At 44.0% G+C, this 11,134-nt stretch overlaps 1 protein-coding gene across 2 annotated transcripts in view; it reads right to left on the reverse strand.

Annotated features, from left to right (window-relative positions):
- Nucleotides 1-10,721, reverse strand: part of WDTC1 (WD and tetratricopeptide repeats 1) — a 62,976-nt gene extending 52,255 nt beyond the window's left edge. The window contains exons 1-2 of one of the 2 annotated variants that reach the window (XM_003766567.4): nt 10,639-10,721; nt 802-949 (exon numbers count right to left, since the gene is read on the reverse strand). In XM_003766567.4, coding sequence (XP_003766615.2) covers nt 802-909 — 108 coding nt within the window. In that variant the 5' untranslated portion in view covers nt 910-949; nt 10,639-10,721. Of the gene's footprint in view, nt 1-801; nt 950-10,056; nt 10,402-10,638 lie in introns of those variants that run through there. The other variant, XM_031962499.1, reaches the window with a different exon arrangement.
- Nucleotides 10,722-11,134: the final 413 nt, after the last annotated feature.

Genomic DNA, 11,134 nt, shown 5'->3' on the forward strand with positions numbered 1-11,134 from the left:
GGGGAGAGGGCTGAAGAAGATTATCAAAGTCACCAACTTAAAGATCACTTGGTTAACTCCCTAACTTTTAGAGATATGGAAATTGAGTCTCAGAGAAGAAATATCTAATTAGACTTATTAGAGGCCACAAAGTTATTAAAAAAGTTTCTATTCCATTCAATTTTAGCTATTTCCAAGAGAGCAGGCTCTGAAGAGAACAATATTACCCAATCAAAAGCCTCCTTCCTGAGGCTGACCATGAACTGAAGTTTCCCACTAGTGTGACAGCCTGGTGAGTCAGTCACGTCTCCTCCTGCCTTCCAGCATTGCTCAGTCTCACATATACCCCCTGAGACCCCGTCTCACCAACCTGGCTGGTACCTTTATTTAGCAACAAAGCCATAAGCAGTCAGGTGATGACAGGCTCCATAAAGCCCAACAAGGGAAGGGGAGAGGAACAGCACAAAGGAAAAAACAGTAAATGAAGAATGGGGGACGCGCGTTTGAGCTTTGGCTTTGCTACCAACTCAGTGTATGAACTTCTCTGGGCCTCAGATTCCTCATCAGTTTTGTTTCTTTTATTAAAGCTTTTTATTTTCAAAACATATGAATGTACGATTTTTTCAACACCGACCCTTGCAAAACCTTGTCAGCCTCCTTATCTGTAAAAGAGGATAGTAGACTAAATAATCACTAAAAGCTATCTCCTCTATAACATTCCATATGTTGACATTTCTTTCAACTCCAGCATCTTATGATTCTTTGAGTGAGGAACTGGATGCAGTCCCCCAGACTTAGACCCGACGATCCCAAGCTGCTTACCTTTATCTGCCTACGAATGAGGTCTCTAGTTATGTTGACTTTTGCCATCTTCTCAAAATGGGGTAGGAAAAGGGAGGTTCTAGAAGGATCTTCTGTACCCCCGAGCATTCCAGCCAAGCCCAGGACCAGGGAGCACACATGTAATAACCTGAAAAGAAAAAAAAAATCACCATCAAATATTGGCCAGGGGAAAGTGTGTGGATGTGGGTATGATCACGTGTCAAAATTCTTCTCTATCCCTCAAACAGTACACTCTAGCTAAGGATTTGTTGTCTGAGCAGAACCTTGCTCTTCACATGCTAGAAGAGTCCCATCTCAGCTCCTGAAAAACCTCAGGAGTGGGGGTGGTAAACAATAACTCTACTAAGAAAGGGAATAAATGCTAAAGAAGCTATGTATATTTCACCAGAAATGTTTTTCATAGGGTGTTCCAAAAGTCTTAGTGCTGCTTCAAGGTATTAGAGTTCAATTCCTAACTCTAGTTCTAGTTTTGTTTTGCTCTTTTTTGGGGAAGAGAGGAGGCACAGCTTTCAGCGTGTTTCTAATGCTTAGCATAATGTCTAGTATATAGTGAATGTTTAATAAATTTTGGTCGATGGATAGTTCCAGCACTTGCCCCTTAGCTCATATCCTCCAAACTTCTCTAGGCAAATCAGCATGATGACTAGAAGAGTCACCACTTTTCCATGGCTAAATTTCTTAGACTAGTTTGAAGATTCCAGACGGCCACGATATATAACATGCTACTTCTGTTCCAACAAACCCCTATCTAAAGAAAGATTTTTCCCAGCTCTTCTCCATTAGAAGAGACTACAAGAATAGCCAAGATTTCCCCCCCAATTATGAGCCACATAATCAGAAATCCATGGGTGTATGTGAAAGCTACATGTATTTTTCACAATTAAATGATGAGTTGACCCAAGGTGATCTGCATAATACCAGGGGGCAGTCACTACTCAAAAAGGGAAGTGGATAGGTCCTACTGGTCCTCTAGTTCTTGTGTGTTAGGTAACTAGATAAGAGTGTGTGTGTTTGTGTGTATGTGTGTCGGTAAATCTCAGCATCTGGCCAGCAGGACCCCTATTGAATGCTTTAGCAATGAACCACAAACTTGGTATGATTTCTGGTCTTACAATATGGCTTTTTTTTTAGTGCTAGGCATATAGGTAACATTCACCTTTCCACATGCCATACAGTTCTTACTGGGTCCCATATTAATCAGCCTGCTAAATCCACAAAAGGGCAGAGAGAACCTTGTCTGAATATTCAGAAAGGATACCAGGTGCAGCCTATTAGTCAATAAGCTAAGGTTTAACAGAAAGATGAAGAGGATGGGAGCCGGAACAGCTACATTTTCATCTTCCTGCTGTTGAAAGAATGACCTGGAACCATAAGAGTTGGACTAGATGCTTTCTTAAGGTCTTTTCCCTGGTTCCACTCTAATGAATTAATCAACATGTACTTATTACACAGTCACCATGTGTCAGGCATTGTGAAATGAAGATTAAAAAATCACCAACATGTCTAATGTTGCTCTCCCCTCTACCTACAAACACTGAAGCATAGGACAAAACAAAGTCCCAAGATTTTAAGCTTTCTAATTTCCTAGAGGTGGACTGGAAGTTTCAAATGAAAACAGTAATTCAAAATGATTAGCAGGAACCAAGTGCTGTCCAAGTGCATCTACCATTTTGGCTTGTAATGCAAAAGCCAAAAGCAAAAAGTCACTATCATCACCCAAATCAATGGAGAGATTTTCAGTCCCTGTTTCAGGAAGAAGGTAACTTGAATTTTCTGCAGCAATAGTTGCTAAGGTACCACACTAACAAGCTACCCCAGATCTCTATGCTGTGGAGAAAGTGGGAGAAATTTGTCCTCAAGGAGTTTATCTTAATGGAGGAGACAACATGCAAATAACATATGTACAGTATATGTTGCATCAAGGGAAGATAATCTAAGAAAAGGCCCTATCAGCAACAAAGATCAGGAAAGACCTGCTTTCTTGATGGAAGGTGGGATTTGAGTTGAGGCTTAAAGAAAACTAAGGAATATGATGAGAGCACAGGAAAGGAATAGCATCAGGAGACAGTATCACATGCTGAAATCAAGACAAAGACCAAGCTGGATCATGGCACCTATGGAGGAAAGGCAAGTTCAAGGAGACTGGAAAGGTAGGAAGGGGTCTGGCAGTGAAGAACTTTAAATACAAAACAAAGGATTTTTTTTATTTGATACAGGAAATAATATAGAACTTGATATAGAGTTCTGGTGCTTTAGGAAAATCACTCTGACAGCCAAGTGGAGGATAGTCTGGCATAAAGTGAAGCAGAGACCAATGAGAAGCATCCAAGGTGAGAGAGCATGAAGCCCTGAAACAGGGCTGTGGCTATGTGCTCAGAGAGAAGCAAGCAGTCCTGCAGTCAGACATAACATTTGGCTACAGTCAGCTGAGCAAAGCTTCCACCTTCCCACCTAGTTTCCCCACCTTGTCTACAATCCTCAGTGAAGCTTCCCAGCAGAGCTTTTCATTTCCTGCCTTTTCTCATACCCAAACCCCATGATGTCTCCTGTTGTCTTCTTAATATCTTTCAAGACCTAACTCAACTCAGATGCTACTTTTTCCATGAAATCTTCAGTAACCCAACAATCAGAAATTTTTGTTCTTGGTTCTTGTATAGAACTCTGTACTTCTCAAGGTACATGAAGCCTATTTTGTATTATTTATGTGTGAAGCATTTTCCCTTTTATATATTTCCCCCAACTAAAAAAAATCCTCAATGAATCTTTCATTCCTTTTTACTCACTCCTCCACCACCACCATAAGGCCCAATTCACAGTAGGTGCTTCATAAATGTTTATATACTCATACAATGATACACTGAAGACAAAGATCAGCTTAAAAGATCATCTGGTCTACCATTTCACTGGTAAGGCCCTTGAGAGGGTAAGTGACTTTCCCATGATCACAATGTCAGTAATAGCTGAGCTAGGATTCTCTGAGTTTAATCACAAAAAAAACTGTCCCGAGTCCTGAAGTTCTGTAGGTAAACACATTGAGATACATCTCTATTCAGAGAGATTATAGTAGCAGCTCATATCTAAAGTCTCTGTAAGGAATTCATACTGGGAAAGGAAAATACCAAATCTACCAAGTAACATAACCAGTTTCTTTTATTTAAGTTTCTCAAACTCAGGCTTTACAAATCAATAAATCAACAGTTAAATCGACTCATTAATTTTTAATCAAAGATTAATGCCTGCTTTCATACACAAAGTGCTTTCTACAAGAAGTCTGAGTACTTATTCTCCAACTTGTTAGCTTACAAACTTCAAAGTAATGGATTTATAGTGAGAAATTTGGTACAGGCTACAATTACTTGAAAGCAAGTGCAATTAACACACTTAAATATGTGACCAAGGGCAAACTTTTCTTTAAACAGTGATAGACAAGTACAATACAAAGGCATCTGCCTAGACACACGAGATTGATCTTTTGATCATTAAGGATCTGTGACTTCTAATAGAATACTCTCATTCTCTCAGGCTAATGTCACCTTTCTATTATAGTTCTCAGTTTTTCCATCAACAAAATGAAAGACACAGCCTATATAATCGCCAAATTCCCTTCTAGCAGTAAGAGTTTCTAATCTAGTTTTAAATCACGCTTCACATAAAGTGAATTACTAAGGTGACTGAATCATATGTGCTAAGAATCCAATTCCAGCAAGGAGTTCTGGACAAGCTACAAGGAGGTATAGTTGGACAACTAAGGGAGTTATGGGTGGGAGAGGGATGAACTGCAAGCTCAGACACATGAATGCCGTTTAGGCTATATTTACAAGCACTATATCCAGGGGAAAATGGATAATAGCCCTCTTGCCCTGCTAGAACATCTCTGGAGGTTGGAATATTGGGAATGACTTGAACAAAATAGGGGCCCTTCAGATGAGATAAGCCTACAAATCATGCTATAGGAAAATTGGTTCAAGGAAGTGGTTATGTTTAACCTGGGAAAGAGAATATACAAGGAGAATATGACAATTGTCTTACCCAAGTATTCTGGGATGAGCTGTCATTTGGGGGAAAATCTGATTTTTTCTGCTTGGCTCCAGGCAGCGAAAGGAGAAACAATGACGCTGGTAGATTTGGGTTTGACATAAGAACTTTTCCAATGATCAGAAATTTTCCAAAGAGGAACATAACAGGCTGTTTAAGCAAAGGCAAGATAATCATTGGGAGAGACAATTCTTTTTCAGATACAGGTTAGACTAAATGACTTGGAAGGAGTTCCTTCCAATTTTGAGATTATATCATTTTATGTAAGATTGTCTTATTTAGGGGAAGCTAGGTGGCATAATGGATAGAGCACCTGAAGTCAGGAGGACTTGAGTTCAAATCTGGCTTCAGACACACCTCCTAGCTATGTGACCCTGGGCAAGTCACTTAACCCCAATTGACTCAGCCAAAAAAAAAAAAAAAAAAATGCTGAGAAGGAAAACTAATTCATGTTGTCTCAGACCTGAAATTTTTCTTTGTGATTATTTGTCAAGATGATTTTTTTCTTTCTAAGAAGTTTTCCTTCTCGGCATTTTGATTTTTGAATTATTACTGCAGTTTCTCTATCCTCCTCATTTCCTTCACCTCTTAATTTCCTTGAGGTAAGAGAAAGCAATAGAGAGAAATAGATGTTTATTTAATATAACTATCTTTTCTTCCCACATTTAAGACTGCTTTTAGATCTTGCCTTACACTGTGGAGGGATTTGGAATGGTCCTGGTTATGATGCCACTCAGAAGGTTTCGAAACAAGTGATTGGGAAGTTCCAGAGAATAAGTTTTATCCACTAAACATAATCACGATGGTCGAAGGACTTGGGAAAACCAAGGAGGCCAGACAAAAACCCCTTCCTTTGTATTAGGGTTGGTTTCAAATGCAGCCCTGCCATAGCAAGAGAGAACCACTAGCACCTAAATATGTTAGTATAAATCAGAAAAGCAATTCAATAACTAACCTGCATTTCCTCAGTGCTACAAGCAATTCCTTGGCAGTCCAGCAGAAGAGGAAGGACAGAAAAGCAAAGGAAGACAAACCTCAGCAAAGTCCTTATCTAGCCCATTGCTGCCTTCAGGCTCCCTCTCCCACTTCCCAAGGAAATTGGGGTAATACATCTCCAGGGTGGATATATCCATAGTGTCTATGGTCCTCTGCTGTACTTTTTGCACTAGCACGCTCCTGTCAGGGCTCCAGAAGAGGTGCCCTCAGTCTTGGGACAACAAGAAACTGCCTCTCATCTAATGAGAGGCCTTGTAATCCAAACTCTCGTGAACTTTCTTAAGTTTCAGAGGTTATTACCCCAAACAGAATTCTCACCTCAGATTATCTGACTTCCCTTTTGGGAAAACTGCACTAATCTGCTAAATTCCACTTTTGTAAAGAGAAAGAGCAGGAGGGAATCCATTGCAGCTGCCCTTCCAAGACAGTTAGTGGGATAAGGATTTCCTTTGCATAGGTCCTCCTACACACATTTGGGACACTCCCACTTACTTGACATGTTCTAGGGCTATATTCAGCCCTCAAGTTTTTAAGCTATTAGTCACTAATGCCACAAAGCCCAATGTAGCGTTTACAGCTATTACTAATACCACAAAATGGGCTCTGAAACCCAAGAATATGAGACAAATCAGGAGTGGTCCCCTCACCCCCCTCACTTCCCTGACATATAGTGTGAACCAATATACTCTTCTCTCTGGAACCTGCCAGCCTGCCTGCCTTAAAGGGATCTTCATTTTATAATATCCCTCAAGCATACTTAAATATTCATAGCTTAGTCAAAGGCAAAGGCAAATAGCAAATATCCTGTTAATAATTTTAAAATTAATCAGCTAGATAGCTTATAGCAACAGGAACTAAGCTTCTAGACCGGACAGAAATGATGATAATTAAGAACAACACATTCTAATCAGATCTCAAGTGTCAAAAGCAAAAGCTTAAAGAAGCAAGGATGATTTGAGGAAGCCAGAGAATGAAATCGAGAGGAATGGAGACAAAGTATTCAACTGGTCAGCATTAAAGTCAGACATCAAGACTCTTCCTACCTGGGCCCTGAGGATGCACAATATTCCTGTTCTCCAAGGCTCTACTCAACAACAGAGTCACTTTTAAGTTTAGAAAGAAAGGGAAAACATTGTTTAGAATTTAAACACCAATCCTTAACTTTGAACTTGCTTCTGCAGATGAGCATCCAAAGTTCTAATGACCCTCAACAGCCAGAGGGACTCAAGCATGACTACCAGTTGCCTCTGTTTGCAATGGCCCCACACAAAAGCAATCCAACTTTTAATGAATACCTGCTAAGTTTCCTCTAGCAATAAAAATTGGTGTCCTCTGACAAGTTTAGGATCAAGGTTAGAAAAGCAGAGGATCTAAAAGTCATCATAATCAACAATAAGATTATCACTAATCAAGAGTTTATGCAATGCTTTACTGTTTGAAAAGTGCTTTTTTCAAAACAGCCTGAGGAAGTAGGTAATTGAGTAGATAAGTAAATTGATGCAGGAAAGTGTTAAATGCTTTGCTCATGATCAATGAGAGCTGGCAAGGGCTTGAGACAGAATTTGAATCCAAGACTCCTTTACTCCAAGTCCACTATGCGACTCAATAAACCATGCTGCTGATATACAACATGCTTGGTTAATCTGGATTACCCTAAAGTAGCTATATGCTACTAGACATAAGATAGCTACAAGGAAAGGTAAAAATGTAGTGATTTAGTTATTGAAGTTTCTATAGGTTCAGCTCTGTATGACACTGAATTTAGCTTACTGCTCTTAGAGAAGTCAAAATAGTTACATCTGAAAGAAGCCCATAATCAAAATGCCCAGTACAACAAGAGTGATTTTGTCATCACAAATCTTCTACAATGCTTAACACTAATAAAGGTCCAACAAGAACGAGTTAATCCATAGTCAATTAGAGAGTCTAACTATTAAATCTAAAAATTATAGTTGTAATCTAAACTCTTTCAAACATGAGACAGTCTGTTATCATGCAACTACCAATTGATCAGGAATCAGAAACCATGATGGGATTTAATCTTGATTTTCCTAACCCACTCTCCCCTCCTTGAATTTCACTTCTCTAAGATTCAAGAGTTGGGACTAGATGATCTCCAAAATCGTGATGAATTCTAACTGTGATTTTTAAGAATCTCACAGATTAGGAGATAACAAAATTGGATTTGATCAAGTCACAAAGATTCCTCCCCTATCATCTTAATGACTTGCTGGATTAGCCAGCTAAGGAGGTAACAAAAGAAAAAAAGGTGCGACTTGGTTAGGGTTCTACCTATTTGAATGTTGCTGATTCCCAGAAGATTTTCATAATGGTTTTACAGATCAAGATGGAGATCACTGACCAATGTTTTCCTTTGCTCTAGATTTCAGGCCTTGCATTCAGCATAGACCAATCTATCTCTCCAGTTTCACTATCAGATTATCCCATCTGGTGAAGACATTTACCACTCCCAAAAGGTAAGCGCATTTCAAATTCCTGACACTGACAAAGTTGATTATTTTTTTTTAAACAAGTTGAACATTACCCCAATGACTGCAGTTAGTCAAAGACACAAAGGTATTCTAGAGAAAGCATCAGATTTCTTCAAATCAAGACCTAAACTTTTTATGCAGAAGTTTTGGTAAGTTGCTAAAAGAAAAGTACAAATTTGTTAAGAGAAATTGCAAGCTAGGCCCAGGGCCTAGTCCCTCAATTTCCAAGTACATTCAGGATAATGGGCAAGAGGGTCCCATTAGTAAAAAGAATTGCAATTGACTGACTCCCTCCCTGAAGTAACATTCACTCACACTATTTTAACTGATGGCTGAATAATGTCTTCACACAAAATGTGACTGTCACTGGCCAGCATCAGCGGAAGGGACACCTGGACAGAGTTTAGTTAAGGGTCACAGAAGTACAACTAAAGGAAACTTCTATTGAACTTGGATGGGCGCACACGCGTGCATACATACACATACATACACACACACGGGTCAGGTCAGTGTGGCAGCCCTCCCAGCATTTCCACCTGCCCCCTCTTCCTGTGTTTGGTGCCAGATCAGATGTCAAACAAAAACTCTGCCCAAAGTCTCGTGATTGTGGGACTTCCACCAATCTCTCAGCTCCAAAACTCCATGGCATAGGTACCCCCTCCCCATTCCCAGGTCCTTTGCAGATCTGTGTTCAGCCAACCCAAGGGAAAAAAAAAATGATTAAAAAAAATATTTCCCCTTCAACCTTCTCAGGTCAATAAACTTTTATTGAGTGTTTAGAATGGGTAAGGCCTGTTCTCCTTTCAAAACTCCCTACTTGGAACCAACGTCCTCCCTACAGCCCTTCTCAGTTCTAACATACCTTTTCCTTTTCTCACACACAAATCCTTTCTTCCTTACTCCAAATTCCCCTCTTTTCTCCATGGTTCCTATCTTGAGTTCCAGTAATTCCTCCCCTTTCCCAAAGTCTCCATTCTGGGTCCCAAGGATCTCTTACTTCTTCCAGTCCTCTGTTTGTTTGCCAGGATCCCCTTTGCTCCCCCCAAATCTTCTCTCTACTCTCCAAAGTTCCCCCTTCCAGTTGCTAAGGTCCTCTCCACCCTCAAAGTTCCCCCTCTGGTTACCAGACTCTACTCCCTCAAAATCCTCCTGCTGGCTGCCAGAGTCCCTTGTGCTCCCACAAAATCTTCCCTTCTAGTTGCTAAGATCCCCTCAGCTTCCCCAAAGTTCTCATTTTCATTACCTGGCTCTCTTCTCCCCCAGAGTCCCCATTCCAGTTGCTAAGGCTCCCTCAGCTCCCCCGAAGTTCTCCCTCTGTTTACCAAGTTCTCTCTGCTCCCCCAAGTCCCCACACTGGTTACCAAGTCCTGCGTTTCCCTGAAGTCTCCCCTCCGCCCCCCAAATCCCCCTTCCAGTTGCCAAGGTCCTTTGTGCTCCCCCAAAGTTCTCCCTGTTACCAGGCTCTCTGCTTCCTCCAGGTTGCCCCTCTGGTTACCGGGTTCTCTCTGCTCCCCCAAAACCACCCCTTCAGTCGCTAAGGTCCCCTCTGCCCCCCCCAAAGTTCCGCCTCTGGTCACCAGGCTCTCTGTGACCCCCGGGCCCCCGCCCTCGCTCTCAGCTCGGACGCGGGGTGTCCGGTGGGGCGGGGGATGGGGGGCGCCTCGCCCCCAGGCCTCCTCCAGCCCGGGCCGGGGCAGCGGGCCGAGCTTACCTGTCAGGCCTGGTCCCGGGGCAGAGCAGCGAGCGGCCGGTGCAACTTCAGGATCCCATGTCGGCGCGGCGGGGGGCAGCGGCCCGGCCGGCCCCGTCCGGCGGCAGCGGGCAGCCCGTGGTCCCGTCCGTCCGTCCGCCCGCCCGCCCGTCGCCCGCTCGCTCGGCCGGTCCGCCGCGTTAAGCCCTTCCCATGCTCCCCGCGGCCAGCCCGGCTGGGGCTGCGGGCCCCCGGCCCAGCACCCACTCCCACCGTCCGTCTCCCTCAGCCTCTCACACGCACCCACGCGCGCACACACACACGCGAGCCGCCCGCCCTCACCCCTCACACACACGCACTCCCCTCCCGCTCCCGGTCTCCTTCCCTCCTCTCCTCTTCCCTTCCCTTCCCTCCTCCTCTGTTTATCTCCGCCAGCTGTCTGGGGACCCGGGCGAAGCCGCGCAGCGCGCCTGCGCCACGCCGTCTGCGCCCCCGCCCTGCGCTTCCCCGCCGGCGCCTACGCTACGCCGAGAGCGAGCGGCCGCTTGCAGAATGGCGGAGGCCCCCCGCCCCGGTCAACGTCTGCCGGGGGCGCCTACTAACCTGCTAGTGGGAGGGAGCGACCCTCGCCAGGCCACGGCCAATGGGCTTCGGCGCCCGCTGAGGGATATGGGCAGAGGGGAGGGGGAAGTGGGACACGCCCGAAGGGCATGCCGGGATTTGTAGTTTTTCCGCCTCCTCTGGGCTCTTGGGACTCTCGCGGGCTGTCCCGCCACCTCCGTTTGTGTTAGCGACACCTAGAGGTCTACCCCTGCCGCCACCCAGAAAGGTCCCCGCGGGTCCCTCCCGCCGCCGAGGTCGGGAAGCTTTTCCAACGTGTTTGGTTTAGCGCCGCCTGCATTTCTTAAGCTCCTGCGGTGCCCTGAGCTCTGCGTTCCCGGCTGGAAGAGAGATACAAAGTTTCAAGAAGAGCTAGCTATGCACCGAGCGGCACCCATCCCTCCTGAGTGTTTTCCCAGCGCCCGCAATGAACCAACCGCAGCCTCTGTCCCTTTCACCCGCTTCCCGCACGCAGCCTTAGCTCCGGGCCACCGCCGTG

The sequence above is a fragment of the Sarcophilus harrisii genome, chromosome 3, assembly GCF_902635505.1.
Source record: "Sarcophilus harrisii chromosome 3, mSarHar1.11, whole genome shotgun sequence".
Lineage (NCBI taxonomy): Eukaryota > Metazoa > Chordata > Mammalia > Dasyuromorphia > Dasyuridae > Sarcophilus > Sarcophilus harrisii.